Below are 25,579 nucleotides of genomic sequence, written 5' to 3' on the forward strand. Positions count from 1 at the left end.
CTGATGTGGAGGTTTGGGTCTGAGGGCTTTGTTTGACCTGCCTCTCTTACAGTGTTACACCAACAATCTGATTCATTCGTTCTGGACACAAGTAGCATTCAGACCCCATCAGCTGGCCTGAACTATAGTTCTAATAAGCAACTTTTTCCCTTGTAATCCCTTTTTTTCTTTTTTTTTAATCCTTCTTTGCAGCATACTTTGCTGTTTCTTTTCTTCAGATATGCTTAAATCCTGTTATCTTGCATGACCCAGGAAAAAAATGTTTGTAGAATTTTTTTAAGCAACCAGATGGAAATGGAGACTTGTGCCATGGTCAGTGAGGTGGTCATGAAAATCATGACAAAGCTGTTCTCTTAAGAAATGTCAGTATTTCTGTGAAAGAGGTGGTGCCCATGAGCTGACACATTCAAAAATATATCAAAATTTAGTAGCATGAGACCTGCTGGTTTTGAATTTTCACTTTCTCAAGTCTAGAGGAGTATTGCTGTTCTAACTATTTATTTTTTAGGTTAATATACCTTCATGTTTGACTTACCTCAATCTTTGTTTAACTATATTTGGAAGCATATTTCAATTTTTTACCCCTGAGAGCTTTTCTCCACTAAAGACAAATTATTTCTTTAAAGCAGACATATTTTTAGGACATTAGCCACTGTCACTAGTTTTAAGTTGTGTAATATATTGTGCAGGGATTTGTAGGGAAGCAATGTCACAAGATCTTGGTTGTGTTCAGTAGCAGAACAGATCTGATCAGCTTATGCTGTGATATTTGGCAAATTACAGTGAAATACTGTAGTAGGTTTCCCCTCTAATACATTATAGCTTCTGTAGTGTGAGGATCTTCATGACTAAATCCAAAGAACCAATAGCTTGTAAGGATACCTCCCTGAGCAGTTTTTGTAATATTTTTTCTCTCAATGTGCTTACTATTTGGTAGCACATGTTGTAATGACAGGGAATGGAAGATAGAGTGGTGCTGGGAGTTGTATTCTGTGTTCAAAATTATTTCAATGGAGTTACGCAACACAGCTTTAATGGTGTTAACAAGTGCTGCTGCTTGTGGTGTTGTGGGAGTGTCCAGTCTTGTGATTCTCACACTTGTGTTCCTGTCTGCCCAATTTCATGTATCTCACTTACCTTGAAATCATCCTTCAAATACTTCTTTAGAGAATCAGAAAGTGTCCCATTTCTTTAAATATATTTCTTTTACAAATGTCTTACTTGATTTAATGCAATTAAAGTCATGCAGGAACACATAAAATGTACTTACTGTGTCAAATCCTGCTTTCCTGTTTATCCATGAAGTGGTGGAGAGTAAGAACAACAAATATGATTTGGGTTTTGTGCAGCTGAACTATGAGAAAATTACTTCCTTCTGACTTGTTCATGTGCATTCAGAGCCTCTAAGTTTCATTTTTCAGTCACCCAGATTAGATATCAGGATCCTGAAGGAAGGAACTGTGTCATCTCTTGTTCATCCTGTGCATGGAGTCCAGCTACCGGTCAGAATATTGTCTCCAGTAGCTTCTGGCTGTGCCCATATTTTTCACCTTCCTGAGGTTCATAACTCCTGTCGCTAACATCCGGTCTGCACAGAATGACATTTAGAAATATGATAGAAAATATTGAAATGGGTCTCTTAGATACAACCCAATGAGAAAATGAACTAGTGAGAACAATGATGAAACACAGTGCTTTTATTTTTCAAGCTGAAGTACCGTAAAACATAGCTAACACAGTAGTTTAAAAAAACTCCAAAACAATAACTGTTTATGAGAGTTTTTTTAACTTCAAAAGTGTCTTTCAAAATCTTACCTTCTTATTGCCTGTGGAGGAACCCTTCTAATATATAGCTTGAGGGGTTTTTGGGTTGTTTTTTTTTGAGAATTTGTCTGGAGTCCAAGATGTAATTCCGCTTCTCTGGGAAGTGAAACTGTTGCTTAATCTCACTTTGTCTTGCATTACACCTTGATCCAACATCACTCTCTCCTTTACATCTAACACTGATGCTGCGTCATCTCTAAGTGTAGCTTTTTGTAGTTAACAGAATGTGCCTGGGAAACAGGAAAATTCAATGAAGAGGACATGAGGCTTAGCACACTAAGCTCATCTTCTCCCTGTTCGTGTCACCTGGAACAGCTTCCTAGTATTTTAGGTAGTTACGACCTGTTGTAGAGTCCAGGATATTTTAGAGAACACAGTACCCTGTTTTCCCAGAGGGGTATAGATAAACAGGTCTAGAAATTTCACATGAAAAACACAGACCCAGGATATTGCTGTAGGTTGGTGTCCTGCTCTTCATGCAGGGTTGTGTGGGAATGACAGCTGGATCTAATCCCCGGCCCACAGGATTTTTAAGGAAACAACCGGAAAATTCCTTCTTTTATGAGGCAGTGACCAGAGATTGTCCTAGCAAGTCAGCTTTTTTCTGTCCACACCCTGTGATGGTTGCACATTTATGGGGAGATGTGTTGGACTGGAGCATGACACAATTCCTACCTTAGAAGTATTGAAACCTTCAGGGCTTCTTAAATGGCTTGTATAGTTTAGATTTTAAAATGTTCTGAGACCTCTACCACAAATGCCTTCTTGTCAAATTGAGAAAATTTGACTCTTAGTAAGATGTTACAGAGCCTCTGGTAATGGTGAGGGAGAGGCCTGGATGGAATAAGCAGAGTGCTACTTTCCTTCCCTTTGAAGTGCTCATCACCTGCAAGGTTCTTGAACCTGCTACTCAGGTGTTCCTTACTGGTTTGCTTCTAGAATCCACCTCTTTATCTTCACTGACATCTGTCTTCAAATCTCTTACCTTCCCTGAGATACTTCTCCAAAACAGTTTCTCCAAACCAGGTGCTGGCCAGGCTGCCTGGGCTTCCCGTGTGTGGATATGAACTTCATATGGAGCACCATGGCATTTTCAATAGCATCCTCTCTCCCAGCCTCTTATTTCAGTTTCTTTGCAGCATGGGAACATGTGCGCATATGCTGTGAAGGATTTAGTCTGCTGCGCGAATACAGCTCCCCTTGCTGCAGAACTAAGTTCAAGTGAATGGAGTACCTTAATTTTGTTGCTTTTCTGCAAAATTTTTTTCCCTTTGCATTTGTATAGTTCAGTGCAGAAAGAAAAGATAGAATTTGTTTGGTTCTACAACTGGTCCTGTGGCAGCTGCCTGAAGGCCAGTACACTGGCTATATATACATGTTACTTGTTTCCTGTTAAAAACTTACTTCCATAAACATTGTAAAATAAAATGAGGATTTGATGGGTAATCAAGTTCTTATCTTATGTTTCCCTTAACTTGCACTAAGGCGAGCATTCCATGTCTGTTTATACTCACTAATGCCCCTCTCCACTTAGGTTTTTTTTTTATCCCCCCCAATGAACACAAGTATTAAAAATCCTGACCCCCTTTTGTAGAAACCTTTGTGGAACAGGTTGTTGCATCCAATCTACTTGTGCCATACCCTTGAGTCTCTTTACAGGAGTCATGTCCAGTTCTCTCATCCCTTACTGTGGCTTCAGAGCCAAATCAATGCTTTCTTAGAGATTTTTGTACAGATTGAAAACTTGTAGACTGTTTTTGGGTCTTTAGGGCTTTTCTCACACTGCTGGCCTGGCTGGTAGTAAGTGGGAAAACATGTTTATCTTCCTTGAAATGGAAGTTATACTCTTGGATTATGTGCATTTCCAATACAATTTCCTGCTTTTGAAGTGCAACTTCTGATCTGTGCTTTGGTTTAGTTATCAAATATAATTCAGTCCCTTGCTCTGTGCAAAACCAAAGCTAGTGTTTTTAGGAGTCTACATGAACGTCCATGCTGAAAGTAAGTGAATTCCTATTCTGAAACTTTTTATAGATGGCAAGGAATAGATAGTGAGCCATGTTCTTCTTTCGTGAGTTGTTGGTATTGGAGTTACTGGTCTTGTAAAGCCCTGTGAGAGGAACGTTGGTCTCATATATTTCTTTAAATACAAGAGGAAACTCATGTTTGATGACATGAGTTGGTGCCTGTGGGACTTGTTGAGGGGGTTCTGAAGGGCTTCTTTGAGCACTTCTTTCCATCTCAATATTTCATAGGCAAGTGAAGGGTGTTGCTGCAGGGAAGAAGAGCTGAGGTTCCTTGCATTTGTGTGATTGGGACAGTTCCGTTGTCTTGTTCAGAGCATGATAGGAAGGAATGTTTGCTTTCTCATTTACATTGGAAAACAGTGACTTCCAATAAAATTGAAAGTTTCCATTTGATCTGTAAATGAGTTTTCATGGTTATTCTCTCTTCTTCCGCTCTTGAGTTCCTCATTTCTCTTAGGTTTTCTGTTGTCCTCCTTTCTCTCTGCATGATGTAGCCTCCTGGTCTTAGTATTTATAGTTATGTTTCCATCTGTTCTTTCATCTTTGGCTTGTATCTATCTTATCAAGTTTTGCTTTGCTCGTTTTCCCCCTGGTTTTTTATTGCTGCCATAGGTTTTTTTTCCTTTTTTCTTTTTCTCTTCTATCCTGAGAAGAAAATGGCTCTCACATGCCTCTCCTTACTGCTTCCTACCTTAATTTTAACTTAACTTTAGAAGACCTCTCCACTTTGTCACTCCATACTGACACTTCTGAAAATTCCCATTGTGTGTCAGAAGCCCCTCGCTTTACCAGAATCTAGGTGCTTTTCCTGGTATCCACCTTTACAGATGACCTGAACAATGAGACCAGAACAGTGTAGTCAGAGATAAAGTTGAATGGACTTTTACAATGTGTTATTATCCAGCAAATAAATGTCTTCAAGCTTAAGTGATCCTTAATACACTCATATCTGCTGGAAGTACAGCATTCGGATAGTTAGGCTTCTCTCTTTCTCCGACTTTCAGACTGAAAATATTATACTCACTTCATTACTTTTTTTTGAATGATAGAAACCTGCAAAAACTCTTGAATTTCCCAGAGACTGAAAAAATGCACCTTTCTTGTTTCATTTAGCAAGTCTTAATTTAAAAGAATGAATGCAGCAGCAGAACTATGTCAAGTGAGTAATGAACTAAACTTGTACCTGACTGCACCTCTGCATAGGTCATCCGGAAAGGCTGGCTCACCATCAACAACATTGGCATCATGAAAGGAGGATCCAAGGAATACTGGTTCGTTCTAACTGCAGAAAGCTTGTCGTGGTACAAAGACGATGAGGTAAGGAATGAAGAACTTATTTTCTATTGGAGAAAACCCCAGTATTAATACAGTGTTCTGATATCAGCTTAAAATATTAAACCAGCTTGAGTAAACTTGAACTGGAAGATTGTTTTAAGATTTTATCTGTGTTCTTTAAATTTCTGGTTTGATTCATGAAGAATGCTGGCTGCCTAAGACTTCTTTTGAAATGCTGATAACAAATACTGGGTGTGGTGTGGGGTATTTTTGTTTATTTTATTTTTTTCTTCTCTTCCTGTGATTTCCACACATTACTTTAAAAAAGAGAGGAAAAAAGTCCTAGGCTGTTTTGAAATATTCTGCTTATTTTCCTATCCTTGCTTGGGTTGCTCTTGTACATCTACTGCAAGTTGATCATAAATTGTCTGCGTAAAGCTACTTCTGAAAGTAACTACAGCAATTGATTTAATGGAAACAATTGTTTTCCGGCCTTATATTCTGAGAGGATGAAAAGCCCATCTGCAGAGTTCTGTAGCTGGTTGGTGTGAATTTTCAGATTTGACAAAAAATGCACCTTTGTGGGTGATCAGTAAATCTGAGGTGAGTAATACAGAGATAAAGAAAAGGACATCCACATTGTTCACTTTGAATATATTGTTAGGCAGCTTGTCTTTTCTGTTTAACTACTTTTACAACAATGTGTGTAATGATGCATTTTATCCAAAACTCCAGTAGTATTTTGAAGGTTAAAACGGGATTATGTGTGCTATCAGATTTATGGTAAAGCCTTTGTGAGTTTTTTTAAGGTTTGTGTTGGTTTTTGTAGAAAACTTGGGCTACATTAAAAAAAAATCCTATTATTCCTATTTGTTTCTTTGGGGTTTTTTTGTTTGTTTGTTTTTTGGGGTTTTTTATTTTAAATGTTTTTAGTAAAAAATTAGTGATTTTTAGAGTGAACCGGTTCAGTGGATGGAAGAAGCACAAGTAAAGAGAAAGCTTTAAATGAGCTCTAAAGCATCACTCAATCTTTGAATCTTATTCTAAGTAATAATCAAAACACTGGTTGGTCCCAACAAAAGAGGTTGATGGGGACAGTGCAAATTCATACTCTTTTTAACTAACATGGTGTTTTACTGCAGAGGATTTTCTGGAAGTGCTGGGGAAAGGGTGTGCAGTGCATAAGGCAGAGCTCTCCCAAGAGCTGCATATATGGTACTTAGCAGAGGGAGTTCCTTTAGTAGTGCTGCTGAGAGTGGGAACAGTGCTGCTCAGAAATTTTTTTTCCCCCAAGTCCATAGCCATTTTGGGGTAGACCTTAAGGCTGAGGGACAAACTAGGTTAATCTTGAAGATTTTGCCCCTTGCCCTTTTATTTAAGTTTTAAAGGGATTCAAATTTACTGTAACAGGAAAACTAGTGCATCTCAGGCAGAGGGGAGGAGCTAAGGGACAGGTGTCAAGAAGGGAAGTTTTACTCTCACATTGCTGAAAAAAAGTGCAAAAGTGACTTTATGAATTTGAAAAGTTGTTCTTTGTGATCTACCTTGAAGTTACTAGAACCTGCTTTCTTAGGTAAGACACAGGTAACTGTAACTAAAACAAGCAGTGTGGCAAAATTAACACCCTGTTTCTGTTCTGTCTCAAGCAGTTGGAGATGCATCCAAGACGTGCTGTGGCAGTTTTTTTAGGTAGTTTTGGTGTTGCTTCTTTAAATCTGATCTTTGTTTAGTGTGAAATATAAAAATTCCTGAAAATACTAACGGTATGTCTTGTGCTGTGCAACTTTAAAAATAAATAGTTTTGGTAATCTGCTGAGGAGAGTCACCTGGGAAGCTCATAACAGTACTCAGAAAAAATGGCCACTGTGTGATTTCCATATGCATATTTTAAGATGACGTCTCTTAATTGCCAAACAGTTATGTTTTGAAAGTCATGAAAATGTCAGTAGTTAATTCAGGCCATGGGAGATCACTCAGGAATTTCTTAGAGTGGTAAGAAGATAATAGCACAGCATTATTCCATGCTCTGCTGGTGAGAGAAGTTGCACCTTAAGTACAGATTAGCTGTATGATTTGCTTATTCTGTCCTGGAAAAGAGTTTTGAAGCTATAATTTCTTTTTTAAATTTTTTTTTTTTTCTTTTTTTTGGTGTTGGACCTTCTCAGTAAGACTGAAAAAATTAGTAAGGCTCCTCAGCTGATGCCTGAAGTGGCTGTGTGGGGTGTGTTTCACCCCTGGTGAGATGCGCAGTCTCGGTGATGTGAGAAGTGATCCCTGTGTTCGTGTGTCTGGCTGTGCCCTGCGAGGTCGTGGGGAGTTCGGAGCCCCTGTCCGCCTGCTTGGGCTGGCCAGGAGCCTTTCCATGGCAGCTGAGGAAGGTGCAGAGTTAGGTCTCACCTTGCTGCTCTTGCCATGGTGAGCAGTTTGTTCCCCCTGCTCCTGTACGCCTGGGGAAGGAATGCTGCAGAGCTTTGTACCAGAGAGTTCTGACAATGTGCTTTGCATAGCTACAGTGCCTGCTGGGGCCTCCGGGGCTGTGTACCCGCTCTACTGTAAGCTGAGCCTGTTTTCCAGTCTGGAATTTATTCTGAGATCAAAATCACTAGTGCTTGCTTGCTAGTGCCGTTAGAAAGTTGTAAATTCCTTTGTTTGTGAGGTGCAGCTTTATAAGTGATGAATCCACAGTGTAATGCATTTAGAAGCAAGTTGCTTTGGCAAAAGATTCCAGATTTTGCTGTGTGATATCAGTATTAGAAAATAAATGGTTGGTTTCTTCACATGGTTTTGTTGCTGTCAAACATACACCAGGATTTTATTCCTGATGAGAGGGATTCAGTGCCTGAGAATGCTTTTTAGACTTGTAGTTATGGAAATGCCAAGTTGATGTTTGAACAGTGGGATTAAAGCAGTTATAGTATCAGTTCTGCGAGAACTAACCTGGATTAGTTTCTGATCCTGCATACACTTGCTTCTGTTCATAACTTTGCTGTGTGACCTACCATGACTTTGTGCTTTTCTACTTACTTAAAAATGAAGCAAGGATAGTGCTGTGTACTGGCTTTGAGACTGCTGTAAACAAGTGCAAGATCAGCACACTCAGTGACCTCACAAATACAGATTTATTTTGTAGAGTATTCCATGTAATCCTATCCGAGGTATTATAAGGCACACCTACACACACAGAGATTATTAAATCTGAGCGTTTTAGCTCTCAGTTGTTACTGTTTTGTTAAGTAATATTAACTAAAGTTGATTTGGGAGTCAGCCTGCAAATAGGAACTTTGTAAATTAGCCACTTCTACATTAGGATGCGGGAATGTGGAATGTCATTCCAGCTTGTGAATCAAAAGCCTCCTTACTGTAAAGAAATGGAGGCCATTTGTAAAGTGGTGTAGCATTTTTACAGTGCATGGTCCCAGAATGTGATTTTATTATTCTTTCTAAAGCATCCAGAGATTTCACTGGCATTATTGGTGTGCAAAGGATGCCAAGCTGGACTCTAGGATTAGAATTTCTAAAAATGTGAGATTTACATTGATTGGGAAAAATTCTCTTTAGTCTTATTTCCAAAGAAAATATTTCCACTCTGTTTCAATAGGAAATGATGTTATTGTCAACATCCGGTGATGGATGCAGTTTGTATTATAATTTCACAGTTTGTTCCTAATTGTAAAATTATATGTGATTGGACAATGAAATTACAAAAACAAGTGAGGAGGTGAGAGAGTGGAAAGGGGAGAAGGTACTCTAAGGTCTGACATCGTATATGTTTACAGAATTAACTTGCCACACAATAAGCTGCTCTTGGCTTCTGTGGTGAGCAGGAATGTCAGTGAGTTTTATACAGCAATAATCGAGTTATGCCTGGGAAACAAATGGGAGGACAGAACATACGGAGGTGCCGCAGAGCTGCGTATAAATAAAACTTACTGGTAGTGAGGTCATGAGAGCAACTAGGAAAAGAGTACTATAGGAAGCACAGTAAAAATTTCAGCAGTGGGTTTTATTGTACTTTGCAGGCAGTGTTGGTTTGACTCTGGGCTTGGTTACTGACCGGCCATCTGAGGTCCAGAGCGACTCTTGGCTGGAGCTGGTGGTGCAGATGCTCTGGGGTGTCAGAGCGGGGTCCCACTGGCGGCTGTCCCTCAGGCTGGGTTGTCATGCGACTGCCTGTCTGTGCCTGCTGTACAGGTGAGAGGATGTTCTGCACAGCAAGTGTAGACAGGCAGACACATGACAACTCCGTCCAGCCAGTCCCTTGGAGCCATCGCCGCTGGTGTGCAACACTTTGTGCCAGTCCAGTTTGGGGGGGCATTTGTTGGGGGGAACACACATAACAGAATTAAACTTTAAAACATTGGCAGCTGCAGAACAAGAACAGAACTTGATTTTATTCAGAAAAGAAGCTTGTCGGTACATGAGTTATCATTGTGCTGACACATATCAGGGATGCGATTTCAACAGACTGGTCACACTGAACATTTGGAAAGCAAAAAGAACTGAAGCCATTGTTTATTTTATATGCAATTCATACAGGATTTTGCCTGCGTATTGTACTTGCACATAGTAATTTAACCAGATGTTTTTACTCTTCATGGAAGCACAGAAATTCTGAAGTTCAAGATAAAGGATATGTTTATACAGTGCATATTTTCTAGGAGCAGATAAGTACAATAATCTGGGATGTTAAAAATAAAAATCTTTCTGTATATGTGGAGGCAGCCACTTGCACATTAACCCCATTATAGGGAATGTGCTGGGAGGAAAACTGGTTGCATTTTGTACCAATTTTGCTAATATGTGATAGCTGTACCTGTATTATATTCCTTTTAGTATTTTGATTTGCATGTTACTTCAATGTAGCTTTCTCTCAAAATCTGTACTGTCTAACAAGATAAATTAACCTCATAAAACTTCAGTAAGTTTTTTTCAGTTAAGTATAGACAATACTGTAGATTAAAAGCACGCAAATAGCATCATTTCACATCACAAGATGTGCTACTTTGCTGAATTTTCACTATACAGAGTACACACAGTGACTGTATTCCAACTTTGCAGTGACATTTGCAACATCATTGGCATATTGTTTCAGAAGGTATAAAACACACTGGAACCTTAAAGGGGGAAAAGAATAACTGTAATTTTCTCTACAGATTAAATGTTTCTGGTTTATAATGGTGATCTTGAATATCTGTTGCTCACTAGTGCCACCATAGGTAAGCAACAAACTTGTGCTTTCAAACCCTTCTCAAACATATCCCATGCAGAATAGCAGCCAAACAAGTTTAAGTCCAGCCTGAAAACTGATTATAAAGGGATTAAATTACCAGACATTAAAGGTGGAGATAGTGCTGCGGTTTTATATGAGACTAATATGTAATTATTCAGGTGTTCTGTCTCTAATAATTTTGCCATAAAGAACAATGTGCATTTTAGTTAATATACAAATTGACTATACAAGTTAAGTTTATCAATTATATGTATAAATTTTCCTTGAACCTAACAAGATGGAATAAGATGTCTTAAATAAATGAATCAACCACAAAACTTGGGTAGCTAATTTAGACATGAAAAATTAATTCCAATACATTAAATAGTTTGTCTCTATAAAATGCTTACTTAATTTTTTGTAGCTCTAAGTAAAATTTTGAGAGTATGCTTTAAGTTGACATTTCTTCCTACCCACTTGACCATTTTGAAGAAAAACAGAAGTGGCAAATTAGAAGTATTTTTAAAACAAATGTAATACACTGATTGTTTCATAGATTTAATCAGATTTAACTGCTGCATTTAGTTGCTCAAGAAATGAAAATCTTTAGTCTGGAAGAAAATAAGGTCTCACTTTCTGTGTTATGGATCCTTCTCAAAATAACAAAGAATTGTACAGTCAAAATGACTGGCAACCTATAGTATAAAATACTGGAAGAACAGAAGTATGCATTTTCTATAATAGGTTTTCTATTAACAGCTGCTAGGGAAGTTGTGCTGGGAGGAAAGTTGTAAGTGGAAGGTTTGTGCCGTCTTTCTAATAACTGTACACAAGGAGAATTCATCAAAGAATCAGCAAAAAGCTTTACATCTCGAACAGAGGCAAGTTTATTTTCCCTTCAGTTAATGCATTGGGTGCTACATAACTAGATTAATATCTTCACTTGATTTTTATTTAAAAACTGAAATTCCTGGAAATTGTAAGTTAACTTGCTAAAAGGGCTTAACATTTTTTGTGCTGTGTCTGGTTGACACATTGAGTCAGTAAAGGGCTTGAGAATATTTTAGAATACTCATAACAAAAAAAAAATTCTTGTGATTGCCAATATTATATTCACAGAAACTTATGTTAAGGACATGACTTTAAATATTGGTACCTTGGAAACTGAATTGAGAATTGTATTCCCTTCAATAGTGATCAGGACTCTTTATTTAAGGGAAGGCTGTTATTTTTAGATACTGCTTTGCAGTGCTGTGTAAAATGCAGTACAGAACTACAGTAGAATAATTCAGGAAAGTTTCATTCTTAACTGTGGCATTTCCTGTTTTTTTGTAGGTTTAAACCTGACCCTTAATAGTATTTCAATTAAGATTTTTTTTTTTTTAAAAATAAAGTACAGTTCAGGAAGCAAAGCCTTTTACAAGTAAAAGTAAAGTTATGCTCTTGATTAAAATTTATTTAAAAAACCCAACACACCAAAGTTTAGGGCTTTTCATTTTCCAATCTGCTTAACAGATTTTGATTGAAAGATTATAATGAACATTCTATGTAGAAGCCTGGAATTTTCATGCAGGTATTTTGCTATTTTGGTTATAATATTTTCCACACAGAAATGATACTTGGGTGGTCTGGAGGCACAGTGAGAGTACAGGAAGGGGGGCAAGGAGCATGGGGAGGGTTGCAGTGTCTTTAGTGCTCTGAGAATACAGATGCACTGAATAGCACTGGGAATGGTAATAAAGAAGACAACATGCAGCTTAATGACAAGGCAGAAAAATGTGAAATGACATGGGTTTTTTTTAAAGTAACTCATTTTTTTCACATTTGAATACTTATTTGATCTATATTTATTTCTGTAAAGTTAACTGACTTTCCCCCACCCTTCTCTCTCTTTTCCTTTTATTTTTAACATTAAAGGAATAGCTAGAAAAGGTATGAAATATTGTCTTCCTCTTCCCTATTTTATTTTTTTGAGTGCACTTAAAAAAAATAAACTCCCTAAAGAAGAAAGAAAGTCCATTATATTGAAACACTCACCTATTTAAATGTTCTTACTGGCTTTAATTTGCTTTTTCTGTTTTTGTGCATTTTTTGGTAATGTATATCAGTTCATACAACAGGCTTAAGCATCGGTATTGTCCTGGCTTTAGAGATCTCTCACCATGATTAGTATGCATTGGGTCCTGCTAAATTTTTTTTATTCATTACTAAAAGTAATATTTGGTGGTATTTTGTTTTTTGAGGTTTTTTTTTCTTTTGAAATATTTACATGCAGCCTACTTGTGTTTGTTGACATGCATATTTAAAGCCTCTTGTTTTGTAACTATTGAAATCTCTTCTCTGTGACTATGATCAACTAGAAATTGTTTCAACTAAACCAGCAGTGTTTTAAGAACCGCAGAATCATTTAATTCACTTTAAAAATGTTTTGATTACTGAGCTGAGGTTGATATACTTCCTTATTCATTCCTAACAATACAGCCTTTCTTTCCATATCTGTTGCTTTGCACACTGCATTTCCCCCCCGCCTCCTTTCCAAGCCCCATGCCAAGGGGGCCTCCTCGATCTCAGCCTTACAGTCTAAAAATGTAACTTTGAAGAGTCATGGGTGTATGGGAGGGGAATCACTTCCTAAATCCAGAAAGGTCATTTAAAATAAAGATTAGTGCAAATAATGGACTAGAGATAAGAGAAACACTCGTTCCATATGTTTCCATCGTCCTTGCTTATTTAGCAAAAGTTAACACAGGCTATCTGCAACACTGTTTTCATGGAGAGCCTATTATTCCCTGGATAACAGCATTTCCTTCCTTAATTTCTAGATCAGAATTATAAAAAGAAAAGTAGCTTTGCAAGTAAGCATGAGATAGAAAAAAATATTTGCAAATGATTATATTCCCCTTGAAAGCAAAACTGAGTGAGTTTCTTAACAAGATTTGGAAACATTTTTCTACTGCTTAAGCAAAATCTAAGTCATAAAACTTTTCAGATTTGCTATGCCTAAACCAGCAATCATACTTAGAGAAATATTAATGCTGGTTTGACTCTAGTTCTACTCCTTTAATTTCTTCCTGTCGCTTCAGATTTTCCCTTAATAACCACATATAATTGTGTGTTGTAACTCCACTTTTAAGCAGAACGAGAATAAAATTCCATCTACTCATACTATAATGGATAAAACCCCACTAAATTAATCCCAAAAATAATCTTCTACAAAAAAAAAAGAAGAGAGGCTGAATAACTTACAAGTGTATATATACATTAAAAAAGACTTCTTTTGGTCAAAAGACGTAAGTTTTGCTGGGAGACAGAGGGAAATGACAGTGCTAGTCCTTGCTTTGTAAGCTTTAAGGCAGCCAGTCCAGGCACCATCACACTAACACTACATGACCAATTCTCCCCAATAATTCCTCTATTGATTATCGAAGGAACAGTGGAAAAGGTCATCATAATATACAGATTTTTTTGGTTTTGTTTTTAAAAAGTATAGCATCAAGGCTGTCTAAAATACAACACGCATTCTGCTAAATTGGCTGGTTATAATACTAATGGCTGCATATTTATGCTAATTCTTTTTACAGTATAGCTATTCCAAGCCTTCCTGGCAATAATGAGCACCATATAGGTGGGATTTTTTTCTGGTTGCAGTAGTTTGTTACTACTGTTAACTTTAGGGGAGCTGACTCTGGAGTTCGGCTGGTATCAAATTGCAGCCCAGACTTTTTGTATTATTTTGTCCGTGGGGATTTCATTCAGCCTGAGGGTTTTTTTCCCCTACCAGGACAGCTGGAAATTCACCAAAGCAAACTTCTGCATTCGTTTACAAATTCCATTTTTATCAGTGGGATTCAGGACAAAGTACTTATTATTTTGAATGGTAGAAGAATTATCAGCGATTCAAAGTATACATGGGAGCGGCAACAATCAGTCGGTCCTGATCACTCCCATGCAATGTCCAGCCAGGTATTGGGTTGGAAACCTCTTTCTTCTCTTTTATTTATTGATTGATTTTTTTTCCATCACATCCTGAACTTTAAGAGGTAAATTTTCCTGACAGTCAAAGGTTTTGTATTCTACATGGCAGCAGCCTGGCATGGTGTAGTCACTTTTTCTATGGTTCCCCTCCCAGTTTTCATTAGCACATATAGCATAAGTTACTTGCAAAGTTTCAACTGCATATAAAAAACTAAATACAGTTTTCTCAGAGGTGATATATTATATTTTACAATAATTTAAAACATTATTCATGCATTCTTTTCTATTATTTTATTACTTTAAGCAAAAATAATTTTTTAAAATTGATCTTCAGATCATAGATCGTAACAGGAGCTATTCAGAACACACACTTCTAGCAAACCTAAGATAAAAAAATATATACGCCTTAAATATTTATACTGACAGCTATAAGTTAAAAAACCCATTAAATTTACCTTTTTAGTTTGTGGGGGGGGAAAAAAGGCTTTATTTTAAGTTAAAAAAAAATTAATAAAAAAGAAATGACCGACTTTAACTTTACTGTTGTACACTTCTCTAGGTAGTGTACCTCTAGGTAATATACCTCTCTCATTTCTTGCATGGGTTTTAGTGCACCATCAGAGCTCCATCTTTCTTGCAGTGATGACTGGAGGAAGGGGGGAGGGGAGTCACCTAGGTTCGCCAGGTCATAGGCCAGGTGTTCTTCCAAAGTAGGCCTTACCAGAATGTCTTCCCCGCTTTATTCTGAAGTCCTCCTTTTTCACAGTGTCCCTTAGCGTTTCTTATTCCCTAGTGTGCAAAACCTGTGAAGAAAAATACTGTATATGAGATCTGAAAGGAGCAGTGAGGGTCTTCTCCTTGGCAATAGCAACTTGCGTCCCCAATAGTCCATGCCGCTGCTTTCCCTTGCCCAGTCTAACCAATGTGCAGACTACTGTACAACAGCATTGTCCTGAACAGGTAGTCTGAACACTGGGGCGACGGAGCAGGATCTCCGGACGCGTCTATTTATTTATTTTAAATCCTCTTTTAGTCTCGGGGAAAAACTGCCTTCCTGCATCACGGGTTGTGCTCGGCTCTCCCTCACACTCTGCAGCACTCACTGAAACACACTGAAGTGCTGTGATTTCCAGTCTTGACGTGGCACATTTGCAGCAGACTGGGGATCTGGCAATGAATTTAGGACCAGGAAAAGGGGGAGGGCTGGGCCTGAGAGTCCATATATGGGATGATGTCACCCTGGGGAGGTTTGGGTATGCACTGTGCCGCTGGTGAGACCGCTAGAATTGCCTGCTCTCAGACATGGGTCTGTGTATAAAATGGTACCAGATGTTTTAGTGTAATGTTAAGCAGTCATTTCATCTTCAGGCCAGATTTTTTTCTTCAACTGGGCAGGAAGTGGGCCCCAGTATGGAAAAGCTGTAAAAAGTCAAGATGTACAGTTTCACTGCAGCCAACAGAGAGCGAGTTAATGTAGACGCAGAATTTGCTCTTTTGTGAAGGCTGAAAAACCGAATTTATAAAAAGGATTTTGCTCGGGAAGCTAATGTAATAAGCCAGTGCTTATTTTCTTTCTTTTTAATGACTCTAGTTGTGCTTTTCTATTTTGGCATTTCAGACCAAGAAAAGGGCAAATAGGTTCATTTTTTCTTGGAACTGTCAGCGGCATGCAGGCTGCCGAGACTTGAACAGTAATTAGAGTTACTTCCTGAAAGTGAAGCCCCCATGAAAAGTCTGGAGAAATGTTCTTTGTCATAGCCTCTACATGAGTAATTAGTTCCACATGTGGCCTTCCTATTTCCCTTCAGCTATTTTGGCTGGCTGGTTGAATACTTTGCTATAGCTCAAGACTTAAAGAAGCTTTAAAGTTTTCATTTCAAGCATCCACTGTGAAAATAGCTATTTCTGGTGTCATAATAAATTGCTTCTGGTAGATCAGTGCTATTAGGCCTGGCATTGTTTTTCACTGGTAACCCTGCTGGTCCCATTTTTCTTTTAATGGTGCTTGGTGGAATTATTCTGCTGAATTTTATCTTTGATGTTTACCAGATCTGTTGAATTTTGCCAAGTATGACTTTACCGTAGATTTTAAGATATTCTCCCCACAGGCAACTAGCCTTGTTCTCCGGTAAATTTTTTTCTTTGTTGCTCATTCTGTTGAATCTAAGTGTTGTACTTAGATTGATTTTGTTGTGTGAGGTTTTTGTCTTTTTTTAATCTGCCTTAGCCCATGGTCTAACACAACCGCTAACAGAGTAAGTTCGCTCTTCTCAAGTCAAACCTGGAGGTGATTGTGTCTGGGTCTGGATATGCACTGTATGGAATTGTTGCCAGTAGTTATTTTTCTGCCTGGAATTCTGAGGAAAATGTCAGTATCTTGAGAGGTAGATCTTCACCAACTTCTGGACATGAATGTATGTAAATCTAAACGTGTGCTGCGATGAGCTCTGGCATCCTAAATAACTTATGCAGGATTTGTTTCTTCTTAGGTGATGGCAGACTCTGAGAGAGCCGTAGTTCCTAGAGGTGCGCACAGGGTAGGTTGCAGAACTCTCACATCAGGGAGAATGAATGCAACAAACTTGGATGCCAGGGAATTTGGAATTGGAGTCTCAATCCAATGAAAAGGAGAAGTGACCTTACGCCAGCTTTGTGGTGGTGGCAGGGCAAGCACTGAATGTCTGTTACAGAATGCGCATCCTCCCATTCTCCCATTTGGATCACAGGGAACTAATGTGTGTCCAAGCAATGCTGAGGTTTCTTGTTTAATTAGCAGAGGTAGAGGTTTGAAGAGGTTTAATGTGAAGCGTGCTTCACTTAAAACCAGCAACAAGTGTGTCAGAGAAAGTGGGTTGGTGGGCAAGGGCTTTTAAAGATAAAACTGTTACAAGGGAGAAAGTAGAGCACACCATGGATAAACCAGGAGGGCTCCCTGTCTGCGTATCACTGCATGTGTAGGGACTGGCTTTTTTATTATATTCCCACTTGGCGCTTGCCTTGTGGAAGAAGAATACAATTTTGGAAAGACTGAGTGGTGATTTTTGTGAGTGGGACTCTCAGTGGAGTGGTCAGATTTTCCCCAGTGAGGAACTGTCAGAGATTAATTACTGCATGTGTCACCAAGAGCAAGAAATTATGTTGTCAAGGAAAGACAGTGTTCCAGGGGTCTTCTTTCCACACCAACAGAAAGGGACATAGGCTGAATAAAATGGAAGGCAAAACATTAATGAACCAAGCAGGTTTAGGGCTGAGAGAAGTAAAGTTTGGAGTCTTGCTGCCAAGTGCAGCAGCATTAGTCTGTGAGCTTTTCACGAGATGGTTAAATAGAACCAGAATAGCTCCCCACACTGGGGCCTGGAAATTCATTCCCTGTAAGTTTTGTTTCCTGGCAAAAGCAGAGCTTCAGAGGAATGAAGGAGAAAAACAAGGGGTTTGGGTTGTTCTGGGTGCCCAGGATGATGCTAAAGCCTTGTTGGGGAGAAACTCTAATACAGTGCAAAGCTATTCAGACCTCTAATGCACTTTTTCTTTCCTTTGTAAGGGCTGCTCAGCTGGTTACACGCATCTGTGTTAGATGTCTAGACGAAATCCCTCCTTTTCCACTTGATCTCTCTTTGGAAAAGAATAGGCCCAAGAAGCCATTGACATTTCCATTCCTTCTGATACCAAGTTCAGACTAGACTTGAAATATTTGAAATCTTTCACTAAATAGCTCCCCATCTCTGCAGTGAGGTTTGAACTGCTTCCTATCAATTTCCAAGGCTCTCCTGTATTTTCAGCCATCACAGCAGCAGCATGGCAGGCTGCTTTTGTGGTTGCAGTAATCTGCACTCAGAGAGTCAGTATCAATAATAAACTGTTACCCATAGTTTATCCTAAGTGCCTTCCAAAGGTAGTGATAAACTTTCATTTTTCACAAGTTTATCATCATGCTGACATTCCTGTCATGCTGTGCCTATGAACTCAGCCCCGTGATTAAATTATTTTCCACAAGCCAACAATATTCTTTGATTTTTAACTTGGAGGAAACTAAGGATTTTGAGAAGTCCAACTTCTTCATTAATGCTTATTTGGAGGATCACTATGAAAAAGAAAATAGCTGTATTTCTGCTAGATTGTTTTCTTTTCCTGGCAGACAGCAGTGTAGTGCCAAGCCATTCTTCATACTGAATGGGATGGACATCTTTGAAATGGTCATGGGTAGCACAGGAGCTATGTGCTTCTTGTTTGTAAAATGTCCCAGACTGCATTTACACCAGTGAAGTGGCTGAAGTGCCATTAGTGTGCATTTCTGCATTAAAAAGTTACTGTAGAAAGTGTCTGGACAATTGTAAATTTTATATCTCTTTGTAAAAGCTCTAGATATGATCCAGGGAATTCCAGAAGAGTAAGTGGCATGTCTGCAGTTGATAAATGAGTTGAAATAATAGCAGGCAATTGAACATAGCTATTTTTGAAATTCTCAAAGAGAAAGTTGTCTGCCATGATTTGCTGTAGCTTTTTTTGCACGTCCAGCCGCAAAGGTTAACCCTTTTTGGCACTCAATAAGCTAAATCATGATTTAAGGGATTAAAAATAGGTAGGCATACGATACAGGGAACAGTATGAGCAGGCTGTCAGTGCCATCAGAGCAAAAACCCCTGCAAAACTACCTCCAGGGTCTATTTTGGAGCTGAGTGAACAAAGTGAGTAGAGAATTAAATGCCAGTGAGAGTGAACAAATGCAGTCTCAATTGTGTTCACTTTTATCCAGAATGCATGGGGTATGGATGCAAGAAGGAAGATAAGGATAATGTAGGGACAGAAGAGGTGAGGATGGAGGAAGCAGCAGCACATGAGGCGAGAGTATCTGATTCTTGCTTCTGTCGCGTTTGTGACCTTTCTGTTCATGAATATCACTTAAGGTTGGGCACGGTCTAATGCAGTCTTGCAATCCTGTTGTTTCTTGGTCTTCCACTGTGATCAGACCCTTTTTTTAATTTTAAATTTACAAAAAAGAAAATTTGTCCCTTAGCAATATTGTTGCTTCTGGCCAATGCATGTAGGCATGATTTGTGCTTTCAAGTAGCTCTGCCCATTGTTATGAGAACATGGTATTGAAGTGTGGTGCTCATTTTGAGCTTGTACCATCATCCTCATGTGTTGATTTTAGCATTATTCATAGTTTCTGAAAAGACTGTGAGGGTGGCAGGAGTTTAGCAGTGCTAACTGAAGCCCCCTTTGGTTGGGACTCCTCTGTGAAGGTTATATGACTGCTCAGAGCCACATCTACGTGCCTCACAGTTTTCCAAACAGTCTGGTCTCAGTATTTCAGTAAGTGATTTGATCTTTTATAAATTAGTTTAGTACAGCTCTGGATAATGTTCCAACCTAATGCCCCTCTGTTGTGTAGTTCCTGTAACACATAATGGACTGGTGAAAACCATAGTCTCTAAACACTATATTCCCTGTTCCCAGTCCTTTTTCCTTCCTCTATCTCATATCGCTTGTCCCCCTGTCCTTTCCCTTCTCATCAGACATGTAGTTTGGATGCTTTAGGATATTTAGTTTTTCACCTACTCTTTCACCTTTCTCTGCCCAGTTCCACATTTCTGCTCTATGTGCTTTGTCTCAAACTTCATTTAGGTTTATGGGAGAGACGTGAATGGGGAGAAGGCAAAACTGGAAGGGCTCAGATCAGTTATTTTGGGCATCTAACTGAGATGAAGTTCCTAACAACCATCTTCAGGAGCCTGTGTTTCCTTTATCTTTGGTGTGCAGGGGACAATTCAGCACCTCTCAGGTGGACATCTATAGTGAGCCACTGCTCATTTCTGTCCTTACAGCTGTGAGGAAACCAACAGGAGGTTCTATACTGATGTCACTTCTTTTTGCCTCATTAGCAGTCTGGTTATATCCACCCTGGTTGTAATATGTGCATCACTTTGTGGTCTGTATTGTTCAGCATTTTTTTTTGCCTTTCTAGCCAGTGGTCAAAGTTTATCAATTAATAATCTGAAATGTTAGAAAAGAACCAGTGTGCTACAGAGCAGGTATTTTCATATACAGGTGACTTGGTGCTCACTGTGCATTTTTCAGCTTCAATTGTGTGTATACACTCATGCTGATATTTGGATAGTAAATTGGTTTGGGGGAGCCATGTGTGCTCAGCACAGGGGTAACAAGTGATTATAATGACTGGCAATGTTTAGATTGCATATAGGTTATTTCATTCCTGCTGAAAAAAAAGTAGCTGCCTTGAATTGTTGTGGCCTTAATGGGAGGCATCCTCTCTGCCTGTCATGTTTTTCTTCAGGAAAAGAACAGGATATGGAATAGCTTTGACATTTCCTTAGTCATTGCTTACTCATACACAACACACAATTAGTGGGGATGCAAAATTAGCTGAGCTAAGTTAATTTTCAGAGCATTGGTGAAGAGCACGATATGCCCTGGATTAACACTGTCCTCTTTCTTGGCTGCTGTGATCTCCTCAACTGTGTTTTAGCCCTGAAGCACGTTAGTGTTAAGCTTTTGGACCCTTTATAAAACCCAGATGTGCAGCTGAATCAAGTGTTCCTTTTCCCCACTCAGGCTCAAATGTTTCAGTCAGGTTACCACATCACTGGAATAGCATTGCATCTCGCACAGGAGATGTCACTTCTGCTACAGAGTGGTTGTAGTATTCAGTAAAGCAAAATAACTGCACAGTAAGGGGGTGCATTTGAGGGAATGTAGGAGCTTGTTGTTTACTGCTTAATGAAAGCCAGGATATATAATGGATAAACTTGTAGTGTTTTATGTTTCTTTTTCCATTCTGTTGTAGAAAAAATTCTCTTTGAAAAGAGAACTGCCTGGGTGACTGAAAAAAGTGTATACTTTCTAGAAGTTTCTAGTCCAAAATCGTGTGTCTTGTTGGGTTTAAACTGCTGGTTTTGTCTAATTAGACTTCGGGGTTTGATTTACCCCTCAGAAATATTTTTATGAACATTCTTTCTTCTGCCCAACTAAGAGACAGTTTGTTGTTACTTTTGTGGGTTTTTTTCTGGCAAAACTTTGTGTTGCAGCTATTTCTATGTTTCAGTAACATAATACACTCTGGGGGCAGATCTTGGAGATCTTTGACTCTAATGAATACGAGTCATGTGAGAGAAAATACATGATTTATTGCATGAGTATATTTTTGATAGTAATGCCTGGAGATGTTTTTAGTGGGGGGAAGGGAGATCAAGAAAGAGAAGGATGCAGTTGAAAGAAATTAGTGGCAAAGTGATGTTAACTCTCACCTCAGCTCAAGCCCGTGGTTTGCAATTCCAACATTTTGAATGATCCCAAAACAAAAGCATCCATCCTTTTCACATTTAAGAGCAATCTTAAGGGAATTGTGTTGTAGAAGCAGATCTTAAAATGAACACCAGCAATATTGCTCAGGGCCTGTAAAACTGAAATCCATTTCTTCTAGTATTTATTGTCTTTGGCAGGACTATTATCCTCTCTTTATATTAACTGCTGCGTGAAGTGTCGTCTTTGTCTTGCCAAAACTTCTGTTCATAACATAATTTATTCATAGGTTTCATGCTTTTGATAAAGACTTAACAATAACGAGCCAGGTTCTGGAATGTGAAACAGTGAGTTCCTTTCCTGAGGCTGAATGCAGCAATCTGTCGTTTGTGCTGTGCAGAGATGCAGACTGTGAGGAGAGGTGACTGTCAAAGCTGCATTGCTGCAGCTCCATGAAATCTGTAACAGAACAACTTATTCTCTTTTATGAAATCTAAATCAGGTTTCCAAAGATTAGTAAGTGATATCCAAGGAGTAGTCATGTCTGACTTTTTCTGTAGGTATGAAGATTTAATCACTTACTCTTGCTGACTTAAATATGTAGACATAAGCATTTTAATTAGAATTAAAGGCCAACTTAAAAGCCTTTTGATTGCTCAAAGATTTTGAGATCTGATTTCTGCAAAAATTTCATGTGAACTGGTGAATGATAATGCTCTCAGGCATAGCTTACAACCTCCCTAAAACATTCAATATATTTCTTGAAGATGTGGGAAACAAAAGAGTTAATAGATCAACAGAATGTTATAATTTTTGTTGCATTGTCCCTAGTACTTATAGTTGCTTTTTTTATCAGTGTCTTCAAGGAAGAGAGGTTTCAAAATTCGTCATTACTACTCTATGTATATTCCAATTAAAAGAAACAGAAATTTTTGTCACTTGAGCTTCTGTGGCCAAAAGAGAGTTTGTGTCCTGCCTTCTTGGCAGTATGTGTTGGTTGTTCTTAGTCAGGTAAGCAAGGTATGATTTATCAGTTTAAAATCCTGATAAAGCTGAGCTACTAACAGACTTTCTCTGTTATTTACTTCACCTGTCTGCTTTACAACTATTTCAGTGTTTGACTTAGCTGTAGCTTTACATGCAGCGCAAGAAGACGTGTGTTTATCATGGCTTTGCTAATGCCTTCTTAGCAGTTGAGGCAAGATGTGTTCTAGAAACCTCTGAGCCATTGTGTTGGCCTGGTAGGCATTTCTTAGTATTTGACAACATCCAACCGCCTAAACTCACTGCAGCTACTAACCAGTAGTTTAGTAAAACATAAGTTCAGTCTTGTTATGTTCATAGTAGTTTCCTTTTCTCAAATTACTAAGCATTTTCAAATAGCTATGTAACTTCCAGAAAAATGAAGCAAGTTACTGAGAGTTTGAGAGATGGAGTCATGAGAGAGACGATGGAGAGCTTTTGAAGAGTTAAGTACCTTTCCTTGTGGATCATGTTAGACACAGGGGATGCTTTAAAAGTGTTAAGTCGTGACAAACACTTCCATGGATGCCTCTTGGTTCACACTCTTTAGAGATCAGAAAGTTCTTCCCTGTCCCTTCAAGTGTTTGAAATCACAGCAATAACTTCACCTTTGCAGTACAGAACCCCAAAAGAAACAGTGTTCATTCTTTGAAGTCTGTGTTACTGCTTCAGTATGTTTTTCTGTGGGATATTTCATGACTCTTCTCTCCTTTCATGTTCTTGCAATGCTGATCTGTGCTCATCTGTGCTCTCACTGACAGCAGCCATCACTGCGTATTGATCTGTTCCTTTTATGACAGCTTCATTCCAGGCCTTCCTTTTGCTGATGGAATGACTTTTCCTTGGATGTATAGAATTACCCCCTCTGCTGTCCAACTGAGTACTTCAACCTAAGAGAGCAAATACTTTATCCAAGCCTTTTATGTGTAACACTTAACCTCTTGAGGATCTGGTCTTGATTGAAAAACAAAACCTCCAGAACAGCCAACAACCCACCCACAGCTCTCTCTGGCTGCTTCCATGGGTAACACCCAAGATCACCTTGCCCCTATCACTGCTCACATTTCACATCTCTGCAGTGGTTCCCTTTGTTACTTTTACATGTGATATATGCATCTCAGTATATTCTGAAGACTGCCTAAAGTTTGGGGATGAAGTGGACAGCTCTGCTCTCTATTCCCTAATGGACCTTTAAGGTGTGTTTATTAAGTGTGTCTTTTCCTAAAGCCTTACAAAAGCATTTTTTGGTTGAGCACTGGACCAAAACATTGCCTTGTGTTGGGTTTTTTGTGGGAAATGTGGAAAATACAGAAGAAGCAGCAATTTTATGTTGCAGTGGGGATCCTGCAACACGCATATATCAAACCAGGAGTCCCGTGGAAAGGAAATATATATAGACAGACAGATTCTTGCTAGCTGTTTCAGAGATGTTTATTTCTCCAGCCGCATGGCCGGAGCTCTGCCCAGGAACTGTTCCAGTCACGGGACCAAGGGTCCTTCTCCCCGCGCAGGGAACACAAACCAACCAATGGGAACGAGGCTGAGCAGGGGCAGGGAAACCCCGTGCCTGTGCCCTCAGGGCCCCCTCTCCCAGGGCTACACGGCAGGGGAGGGACCCCAACACCTCACCCGTTTTATTTTAATAAAAGGAGAATGAAAACAACTGGATAAACATAACAAGAACAGTTTCAAAACAAAACAAGCCACCCTCCTGAGTCTTTAAATGTCCAAACAGATTCTCTGGAACATCTTAGGGCTGACAGAAGGGAGACAGAATTCTCTGAGCATGCTTTGTGGGGAAACTGAGGCAGGAGAGGGTTTAACTTCTTCCCTCCCCCTTTTCATCCCCCACTCGGCATTGGAAAGGGATTTTTGGGGAAACAATTGGCAAAAGCATGGCTTTGTGAGGGAAACCATGGGTGAAAAAACGGATTGGGAATACACTGGGGGTAATAGGACATAGGGTAAAAGGGAAAGGTGGGATTAGGAAAGGGAAACTGTAGGGGGGGCTTACAATGGAGATACTGTCTAACATGACTACGATTTTTTGCATATATACTGCCTTTTACAGGAACACCATCAGGCCCAGTGACCTGCGATGCTTGTAACCCTTTTCTCCCTAGTACAATATTAAATTCCACCACTTCTCCATCTCCCAAGCTTGGGATGCATTTTTCAGGGTTATTCTTTTTAATAGCAGTTCTATGCACAAATATGTCTTGCTGGTTGTCATACCTTGTTATAAAACCATAATTTTGCTTAACATTATACCATTTTACTATCCCTAAGGTCTTAGTTGCTATGATCTTTTCCTTTTTCCGAGTGGCTGCTGTTTTCTGTCTCGCTGCGTCTTTGCTCTCTCCTTCGGTCGCTCCCGTGTTGGAATTCTCGGGGCTGCTGGTGCCTGCGCGCTCTTCCCGGGGTCGCGTTCGGGGCTGCGCGGGCCGGGCCGGGCCACGCCGCTCAGTTCTCCGTGCGTCGCCTCCTCTGGTCGCAGCTTCGCTGCCGCTGCCGGGCGCTGCACCCACGTCTCGGCCGGGTCCCCGGGCGATGACTCCCCCGCGCCCTGCTCCAGCGCGCGTCTCGGCTGGGCGCGGCTCCGTTCCACCGCCATCGCCGCCAGCCGCTGCCCGCGTGCCGCCCCTCTCGGTCGGGCGTTCACAGGGCTCGCTCCACCACGCGCTGCACAGGACCGGGCGGGCACTGCCGGGTCCCGCCGCTCCCCGCTCCGCCACCGACACTGCGGCTCGCGTGGCTCCGCCCGCGCGCGGGAACTGCCTCGCTGCTGCTCTCAGAGCGCTCGGTGCACGTGGCCTGGGCCGCACGGTCCCTGCGCCATGCTTCCCTTCACCAGGACACAGCTGACATTGCTCAACAGTCTCGGTAACTAAATAATATTCACGAAAATATTCTTCCATCGGCATATATTTTGACTCCAGTATTAACTGTGTCCAAACGGTTTTCCAAAAGCCCTTGGTAAGAATTA

The 25,579-nt window shown here is 39.7% G+C and overlaps 1 protein-coding gene across 10 annotated transcripts in view; it reads left to right on the forward strand.

Moving 5' to 3' along the window:
- DNM3 (dynamin 3) overlaps positions 1–25,579 on the forward strand; it is a 175,289-nt gene that overhangs the window by 45,506 nt on the left and 104,204 nt on the right. For all 10 annotated transcript variants that reach the window (XM_048312222.1, XM_048312228.1, XM_048312230.1 and 7 more), the window contains one exon: positions 5,055–5,168. In XM_048312222.1, the coding sequence (XP_048168179.1) occupies positions 5,055–5,168 (114 nt within the window). The remainder of the gene's footprint in view (positions 1–5,054; positions 5,169–25,579) is intronic.

The sequence above is a fragment of the Corvus hawaiiensis genome, chromosome 9 (genome assembly GCF_020740725.1).
Source record: "Corvus hawaiiensis isolate bCorHaw1 chromosome 9, bCorHaw1.pri.cur, whole genome shotgun sequence".
NCBI lineage: Eukaryota > Metazoa > Chordata > Aves > Passeriformes > Corvidae > Corvus > Corvus hawaiiensis.